Source organism: Carica papaya, chromosome 6 (genome assembly GCF_054855325.1).
Source record: "Carica papaya isolate Zhongbai chromosome 6, ASM5485532v1, whole genome shotgun sequence".
NCBI classification, from domain to species: Eukaryota; Viridiplantae; Streptophyta; class Magnoliopsida; order Brassicales; family Caricaceae; genus Carica; species Carica papaya.
The window spans coordinates 6,675,277-6,685,249 of record NC_142314.1 but is presented as its reverse complement, the minus strand read 5'-3'; the positions used below and the strand labels follow the sequence as shown (position 1 = coordinate 6,685,249).

The window sequence follows — 9,973 nt, the reverse complement described above, 5'->3', positions numbered from 1 at the left end:
GGGATACATTTGAAAAATCATAGCTTTACCTTTTATTTGTTTATTTAACTTAATCGTATTTTCTTAAAAGTACATTAATGAAAAAAAAAAAAATGGATATTGACCATAATTTTTATTAATAAAATCATATACTTAAATAGAAACTAATTATAATATATACAAAAGTTAAAAATTCAATTTAAATTTATAATTTTCTTTTTGTTTTTTGTTTTTAAATATTGGATATACCTAAAAACTACACATGGGGATAGACTCTTCAACTTTTGTGTATAATATCGCCAAATAAAAATACTAGTTGAATTTTCAACTTTTATATTATTAAAATTATTTGACCCACCCCTAAATCATGTGTATGCGTACCTTGTTTACTTCTCTCTCTCTATATATAAATACTTATTAAAGCTGGTCCTATAAATATTTAATTCTATATATATATATATATATGTGTGTGTGTGTGTGTGTATATACTGTTACAATATATAATTAACTTGCGCTTGATTTGCAATTTCATCGTAAAATAAAATAACATAAATATAAATTTTGGTTATATATCGATTCTTTAATTTAACGTAGTGGGTAAGGTTGGATCGCACTAACCATATCATTTTTTTTTATAATTATATATATATATATATATATAAATTTGTTATGCTTTTTTTTTTAAAAAAAAATTCCAAGCGCAATAAATATATATATATATATATATATGGTCAATAATTGTTAGTGGTTTTTTTTTTAATTAGGAATAATTCTAGTAAAATTTATACCATAGAAGTCAAAACTTTTTCTTGCAATGACTTTTAAAAATGTAGAGAAATAATATTTGTAGTAGAAAATTGGTCAAGCAATTCGGTACTTTACATTAGTCGTTAACATCCCACTTGGGCATGGCTGCTTGCTTATAAGATTTGTCTGTCCTTCAGATATTACTCAAATTTTCTACAAATGGATTAAATCAAATTAGTTTTAAAAAAATGTAAATTTATTTACCAATTACAGCCATCTCTCAAGATGATTTTCTCTTCTTCCTCTTTACTTCAACAACTTTCTGGTGCTCCTCACCCTTCTTTCGGAGTTTCTAATGTTTTCAAGTCCTTTCCTGGCTTCAACCTTGATTTCTCAGCTACTTTGTCAAATCTCGTGAGCTTCAGCATCGTCGGTTTAGGATGTTTTATCTACTTTGTCAATTCGGGTGCAAAAATTAAACAGTTTCAATGTGGTGATGGCGATGAATTTGTCCAACACTAATTTAAGACTTCTGCTTGTATAAGATTGTCGTGTCTCTACACTCCATAACAGAACGGTATGGCTGAATGTATCGTTGACATTATGATTTTTTGTACCATTATTATGATTATACAACTAAAGTCTTGTTAGGCTATAGTTCTAATCGTTCATGTAGACTAGAACTCTACCTTTTAATATTATAAATAAAACCACCCTGCATTGTTTTTCATACTTGTTCAATCACCATGGAGTGATACTTTAATTTCACTACTCTCTTGGGTGGTGGGGGTAGTGTGAGACCAGCACATATTGATTGGTCTTTTAGAGTATATGCACCAAAGTAACATCTCTAATCACCCAAAATAAAAGGAGAGATTTGAGAGAATTGCATCGATAAAGGAATTTGTAATGTCATTCTTGATCTAGAACAAGCGTTCTTTGAAAAACAGGATATGGTTTCTATGTTTCTAGTCCTTACTCTGTACTACTCTATCTAACTCTATATTAGATATAAATCAACTCAATTCATAAGTGATACCCAGCAGGCAAACTACATGAGTATAAAGGTTCATCAATATTGATATGTCGGAATGAATTCATTCTTCCCCTAAGGGAAATCAAACATTCTAAAAGTGTCTTTCTAATTTCAAATATTTTAAAGTGCAAGTTTCAGAAAGAAAATAATATAACCAAAATAATCTTTGTAAATCATTGTATTTATTTACCATGTGAATTTAATCCACAATATCAATACATCCCTAAGAGATTGATCAATCTGTTAAAAAAATTTCAAAATATAAAGATGAATCCTTTTTCCTACTTCAGCAGATGGCAGCACAATTATCTCAAGCTCACATACACCATCTCATCTCACAGAAATTACCCAGCTAAAGCAGAGTATTCCCTAAACGGCAATCAACATACAGGTATGCATGTAGATTTGTACATTGACAGTTGGAAATGAAGTGGTATAAGAAGTATAAACAAACTAGTAACCACTTCTATAATACAATTTCTAAGGCAAAGAAGAAGTATCAGTACTCGCAGACTATGATTTAATAGGATGGTTCAACGAATAAAATCAAGAAACGACAAAATTTGAATGTGTGAAGAATCATGCAATACATGATAGCATGTGGAGTAAAAGGGAAAAAAAAAATAAAAACAACGGCAATGTTTCATTTTCTGTGAACAAAATTATTATATCAGTTCTTGTCTACAACTGTTCTGAGACAAATAACATCAGTTGAATAGTGGTGATAAAGAAATACCAGAGCTCATAATTATGCATTCATGACAAAAATGGAGTCGAAGTGTTATGAAGCTATGAAATTTATCCATAAAAAGATGCCAGAAGGCAAAAGGTGCAACGAAAAACCTCTGTTGTTCAGAGACTGCAAATCCAGTTCCCGATGATGTTATGAGCCTGCAATAAATCATAAGAAATTTTTTGTCTCTGACATTTCAAACTAGATAAACGCTTCCACCAAGCTGTTGCCAGATCATTTTAAGCTCAGTCAGATTTGGATTCATTTGTGGGGATGCAATTCTTTCGAATCAGAAGCATACGAAAATCATTGGCCTTTGCAGTCGAAACAGTCTCGGTGAATGCATCCAGAACTCTATTGCATGCAGAAATATCAAAGTTTGGCGTGGTAGATTGCATCCACTGATCAATAACTTCTTCCACTTCTTTCAAATGCCCAAGCATCAGATATGAAGAAAGGACACAAATGTAATTTCTGCTTGTCATTTTTTGTTTAGTCATTCTCAACGATTTCCATATTTGGTCAATTTTATCTTTGTTGCCTAAACCTGCATATAGAATAATTAGAAAGTCATATGTTATCCATTCTCTTTGTGTGATACCTTTCTCTGCTTCCACCAAGGGACCAGACTTGGCATCTACAAGGTGACTGGTGGTGACATATATGTTCGCAAGATTTATGTATCTAACCCAGTCATCATTGCAACCAGAAGCACGGGCCATTTCATTTAGGATCCTTCTAACTTCATCAATGCCAAGAGTCGCAGCACATGAACTTATCCATAGATTGTACGTGAAAATATCAGGGGCAATATTCTGCCGTTTTAATTCTTCAACAACTGTAGGCACCTTCTCCACCTGCCCAACTGACATGTACAAGGTCATCATTTCATTGTATATGAGAGCATTGAAGGGCAGCTTGGATTCCTTTATTCTATTGAACAGTTCTTCAGCCCTTTCAGTCAATCTGGCTCCAGCATAAGAATGTAGTAAAGCAGTGTATGTTTCACAAGTTTTTGCTGTCAGAGGTAGACCCTCAAAGTAGTGTTCAGCAGCTTCAATTCCAAAAACTTTTGTCATTAGGTCAATCCGCACTGCATAGTCAGAATCTAACAACTCAAACTCTTCACGGGCAACCATCCATTCTGATATCTGCTAGCTTATGTCAGTTCCATTATAGAATTTACAGTAACTAACATAATTGCATAGACAATCAAATTCTGCAATAAGTAGCATATTTCTAAGGCCAGGAATCAAGATAAAAGATTCACCAAATTTCAGGTAAGAGTAAAGCAGAAAAATAATTCAATAAGAGCAGAAGCATATCTGACCAAATAGCCAAGATTTCACAGTTCATGAAACATTCCCCTTTTTGTGCGTAAAAGAAGAAATATTATCAGAAGAGAAGAGGAACAAGGTTGTGATTCCAAATTTCCCCACAAGACAGATATGGAAGGCAAAAGTACCTCCTAGAGTTGCAATTTTTGCATGGGAAGCAAGTAGAGAGTGCATTTTGACAATTGACAAATTGAAATCTAGGGGGTTGATCCTCCCCAATCGGTGCTATCTGTGTTTGGAGAATGAGGAAAGCTGTGTGCATGTTCTGTTGTGGTGTCCAGTGGCGTTTGGGTTGTGGAGTGCTATTTATAGCATTATTGGCATTAGCTGGGTGATGGCTGGGCCTATTAGGGAGGAATTGTGAGCTTGGGAAAGGATTCAATTAGAAAGAAATTTGAAAAATCTCATTCCATTAACTTTGTTTTGGGTTCTTTAAAAAGAAAAAAAATTCTAGAGTTTTTGAGGGTAAAGCAACTGATTTGTATACATTGAGAGACAGATAGATGTATTATTTTAGATTTTTATTGTTAGGATATGATATGATATGATTACTGATGTGAATTTTGGACATGTCATTGACTCACTAAGTACATTGTAAAGTTTTTATATAGGAGCGGTACCCCTGTTTATTTGGTACCATATTAATGCATATATACACTTTTTATTTCAAGAAAAAAAAAGAGGAACAAGGTAAATCAAGCAAGGCTTAGGCATCCACCAATGAAAAGAAAAGCAGCAAAGAAGATATAAGGCTGAAACATCAGGAGATAAAATAAATCAATAGAGATCAGTCACCCAATCTCTATGTCAAGTACACAGAGAAATATCCTTTATAAAGTCCATGCACCTCGCCCAAAGAGAAGCCAAAAATGTCATCCTATCCTCGCGAATAAGTGAAGGGGAAAAATGGTCCTAAAAAATTCTAGCATCCTAAACCTTATGAAACAGTAAGAGTAAACAGATGAAGTCAGAAAAACTTCAGCGCCCTAGAGATGTTTAGGAAATAGAAATCCTCTGCTCATTCCTCACAGCATAAGAAAATACAAACAGCTCAATATTGAAAGGTTCTTTTGTTCTGCTAACTAACCACCTTTGTTCTCCTTTGTGTTTAAGAGAGTAGGACTAGTTCAATTTCATAAAAATGACATCTTGTCATAGGATAAAATTTGATAGAAAAAGGAAAAACCCCTCTAACTCTTATGATCTCTCTTTCTGGTCTTGTATTCTTCTTCATAACTCTTTAACATTCATTATGACTGCATAATTGCAATCTTTCATAGAAAAATCCTAAACGTGCCTTTAGAGATGAATTTTCTTTTCCTTTTCCTTCAAGTCATCCCATATTTTTTTTTCCTGAACTAACAAAGGCCCTCCGTCACTATCCTGTCAAAGCATGTGTTCTTGCATTTGCATTTCTGCGTGATTTTTTTTTCTTGTTAGTTACATGAAGGCAAAATATATACAATTTTGCCTTGCTGATTTCAGGGACCAGAAAGCAAGTATACATACTATTTGCAATCCCATTTATGTGTGGATATAGTACGAAATTCCAACCTTTCTAATTGTTGGTGTATCTTGCACAAGTAAACATGAAGAAATAAGCTTCATGTGAATTTCCGACTCTTAATTCCTAAATTTGACTACCTTTTGTCATAAAGTACGAATTAATCATCAATGCTTCACCCAATTCACATTCATTTCTAATCCATTAACAAATAAAACCTAATTCTGGAGCTCAAATCAGCTAAAGAAACTAAGTACAACGGACCATTTAATTTGAAATTCTAGTAGAAGATTACAGGTAAGTCGGTAAGAAAATTATAATTTTTAGAAATGCTTGAGGGAAATCGATTAGATGCACTGGCCATCCATGTCTATCTCGTCCATGCATAAGTTTTTTTCCCGAACCTTATAACTCTCAGATATGAAATTTAGCACAAGGAATTGCAGCAGACATTTTCATTAATTTACTCCTCTCATAAAATTTTCCAGTTTCTGTTACCTAAATACCTCAAAGACAGGTAAAACCTCCAGTCTGAATCTTTACCATCATTTTCCTACACTACCAAGAAAGGTACAGAAAAGATAATATCTCTAACGCAAAAGAAAAAGGAAAAAAAAGTTAAAACAGTGGAAAACCTCGAGAGCGTGCTTGAAACGCCGATAATTTCTGAGCTCTTTGGAAATCTGCCGAAGCTCATAAATGGTAATTTGGTTGCCTTCGTGAACCCATTTCTCGAGGACATTGGTTGCACTTCGCTTAGGGAGTCTAAGCCTGAAAATACGGCTCTTCAAATCGTCTTTCTCCTCTGGAATCGGAGATTCTTCGATGCATTCGCCGGTTAAGACGCTTGAAGAGAATGATCTTGAGATATTGCTTTTCTTATTGGAGAAAAGTAAAACTTGAGATTGCTTGTCTTTATAGTTAAGAACACTGCCAATTCCCAAAAGAGAGAGAAGATTAAACTGCTGGTTTTCAGAAAAGCAGGTCGGTCAAGAAACAAGAAGAAAAGAGTTCAGCATTAAGAAAGACGGAAAGAAAATTATGATACTTTTTTAACTAGAATATTGGGAGTTTAGGAACGGATTCAATTTTAGAGCTCCTGAAATCAATAAACAAAAAGCTCGACGTTCCAAACTATGGGTGAGAGTTACAAAATATACAGAGATTCTAGAGTTTCTCGGAGCCGAACAAAAAGAGTAGAGCAAATAAAATGAGAATTTGCAGTATGCTTACCGTCTAAGAGCAAGGAAGAGGGAGCGGGTTGTCATGGCTTCTCCAGGTTTGTCTCCGTTCTTCGTCTTCTTTCCAAATTTCGAAGTTCCACTGCGTTGATCATAAAGTTCAGGCCCTTCAGGGCCTTAAGACCGTGTTTGGTTTGCTACATAGAACGGAACAAATCTTTATTTTGCTTTGACGGCCATTGAAATGGACGGGGGTGGGCACATTCCGGTCTAGGCCGAAAAACCAGACCGGAATAGTTCCATGGGTAGGATGGATTCACAAAATCAGTTCAACCGATCGTATCCCGGTTCAATGGTCCGGACCGGTTTAAAAAATATTTATTTGCAAATTGTATATAATCAAAGTAAATTATTTTAATTAATATTTATACACACACATATATACTTAGATCTCTATTTGGTGTCATACACGTATTATAATTTTAAAAATTAATTATAAAATATATAAATTGTAGTTAACTAGAAGTTGAATTCTATCTTATATTTAAAAATTTTAAATAAATAATTATTGTATATATTATCAAAATTATTTTTATATTTAAAAATTTTAAATAAATACTTAATACATATATTATTAAAATTATTTTTATATTTAAAAATTATAATGTGTATAATTTATAATTAATTAAAATTTAAATCCTATTTTTATATCTTAAAATTTTAAATAAATAATTATTATATATATTATCATATTAATTTTTTATACTCTATTTAATATTTTATCTTTTTTACAGTAAAATATATACAATTAATATTAACGTGTAAATTTTAAATAAATAATTATTATATATTATCAAAATTATTTTTATCCTTTGAAGTATAGGATATATAATTTATAGTTGATTAAAAACTAAATCTTATTTTAATATTTTAAAAAATCAAATAAATAAATATTATGTATAATCATATGAATATTTTTATAGTATCTTAATCTTATCTCTATATATTATATGTAATTATAATTATTACATTAACTTTATTTTTACATTTTAAAATTTGAAAGAATAATATTAATATTTGATTTTTATACAATACATGTATTTATAAAAAATTTATTATTTTTATCTTTTATTTAAAACAATAAAAATATTTCATTTGACATTTTTTACTATACCTTCCTTAGACATATACATAGATTGATTGACATGCTAACTTTACTATAGAAACAAAATAACTGGAAGTCCGTTATCCACTATATACAATGGCAAAGAAAAAAAAATAGGGTACGGGAACAATTCCATCAGATTGAAGCTTAGCAACAATTTCATTTTCTGATAAGTTTCTAGATTATGAGAAAGTGTTAAATATAATGTATAAATTAATAAGTCACATGTTTTCTTTATTTAATCACATGCTCTTTTATATTTTTAGTTATCTAAATTAATTATTCTAATCTTATAAATAGTGGGCAAGTGGTAGATATTTTAGGGATGTGTTTATCATAGGGTATTTGGCTGTTAATTTTGTGAGTTTCTGGTTGCAACTTTGGTGTATAAATTTGTTGACTAGAAATAATAAAATCAGATAAGTTCTTCATCATTTCTTTATTCTACTCACTACTTGCTTGATAAAAATTATGAGTGAAGTCTCTAAGTTGTTGCTCTACCTCTCTTGATCTTGCAGTTAAGTAGAAAAGTTTTTTTTTTCCTAACTAGTTTAAAGTTAACATCTGGTATCAGAGCTAGTTTATTCAGGAGATGGCAAACAACTCCATGGATGTAAATTTAACCCTTCCCTCCCTACCATTATTCAAAGGAAATGATTATGAAGTATGGAGCATAAAAATGAAGACTCTCTTCATTTCTCAAGACTTGTGAGAGCTAGTTGAGAATGACTACAATGAAACAGATGTTTCAACTGAAGTTCTAAAAGAATCTAAGAAAAAAGACGCTAAAGCTCTCTTTTTTATTCAACAAGCTATTGATGATAGCATCTTTTCACAAATCCCAACTGAAGCAAAGTCACAAGATGCATGGAATGCACTATAAATGGCCTACAGGGGGACTGCCAAGGTTCAATCCATCAAATTGCAAACATTTAGATGACAATTTGAGGAGTTCTCCATGAAAGATGGTGAGATTATGAAGGCCTATTTTTACAAAATATTGGAGGTTGTTAACTAGATACGTAAATATGGTGATCAACTATCAGAGCAAAAAGTTGTTGAGAAAGTGCTACGAAGTCTTCCAAAGAAATATGATCATACAGTGGCTGCCATAAAAAGAATCCAAAGATTTGAGTCAACTAATAACTCATGAATTGCTTGGCTCATTGCAATCTCATGAAAATAAGCTGAACAAACGTAAAGAACGTGATGCTGAAAATGCATTTCACACAAAGATATATTTTTCTAAAAATTCTAATGAGTCAAGTAGTAAACAAGGGCGATGAGGCTATGCTGGTCATGGACGAAAAGGAGAGGTGGTCGAGGTGGTGGACATGGAAGCTATAATCGCAGGCAAGATACCAAGAACAATGGTGGAGCTCAAAATCAGAAGCTACAATGTTTTTATTGTAAGAAAATTAGTCATATTGCAAAGTTTTATCGACTTAAAGTTGAACAAGCAAAATTTACGAAAGAGAAGGAAAAAGAAGATGAGACCAAAAGCTTGTTTATGACTTATGTTGCTAGAAATAAAAGTTTGTCAAATATTTGGCATGTGGACAACGGTTGCAGTAATCATATGACAACAGATTTGAATGTTTTCATCAGCTTAAATAAGATAATTAAGAAGCAGGTAAAAATAAGAGATGATATGGTTCGTGAAGCATGTGGAAAAGGGACTGTCAAGGTAAATTTTAATCATTTCAGCTACATTAAAGATCTTCTTTATGTACCTGATTTAGATTAAAATTTGTTGAGTGTGGAGCAATTTTTAAGAAAAGGGTATGCACTTATTTTTGAGAATATGATATGTGTTGTTTTTTTTTATAAAATTAAGAAGCATTTGTTGTTCAATATGTCTATGGCTGATAACAATATGTTTTAGTCTTTTTGGAGTGCAAAAATCAAGCACTTGCAGTCTTTTTGGATGATAATGACTGGTTATGGTACCACAGGTATGGGCATTTAAACTTTAGCAGCTTGAAATCTTTGTTTAATCAAGCTTTGGTGGATGGTTTGCTTATGATTTAACATGTGAATGACATGTGAAGTTGTATGTTTAGAAAATAACATCGAGATACATTTCCAAAAAAATTGGCAAGGAGAGTATTAAATTCCATTGAGTTTGTTCATGCTGATTTGTTATGAGAATTTCATTCCTAAATAACAGCTTATACTTTATCGTATTTATTAATTATTACAACAGGATAACTTAGATTTATTTTGTGAAAGAAAAATCTCCCACCTTGCCTATCTTTAAGAAATTTAAGAATTATGTTGAGAAGCAAAGT

General features: G+C 31.9%; 1 protein-coding gene across 1 annotated transcript; it reads right to left on the bottom strand.

Moving 5' to 3' along the window:
• Nucleotides 1–2,386: 2,386 nt before the first annotated feature.
• Nucleotides 2,387–6,738, bottom strand: LOC110816196 (Tetratricopeptide repeat (TPR)-like superfamily protein). The gene is made up of 3 exons (XM_022044271.2): nucleotides 6,570–6,738; nucleotides 5,972–6,266; nucleotides 2,387–3,646 (listed from the first exon to the last, which is right to left on the bottom strand). The coding sequence occupies exons 1-3, from the start codon at nucleotides 6,602–6,604 to the stop codon at nucleotides 2,741–2,743; spliced, it is 1,236 nt and encodes a 411-aa protein (XP_021899963.1). The 5' UTR covers nucleotides 6,605–6,738; the 3' UTR covers nucleotides 2,387–2,740.
• Nucleotides 6,739–9,973: the final 3,235 nt, after the last annotated feature.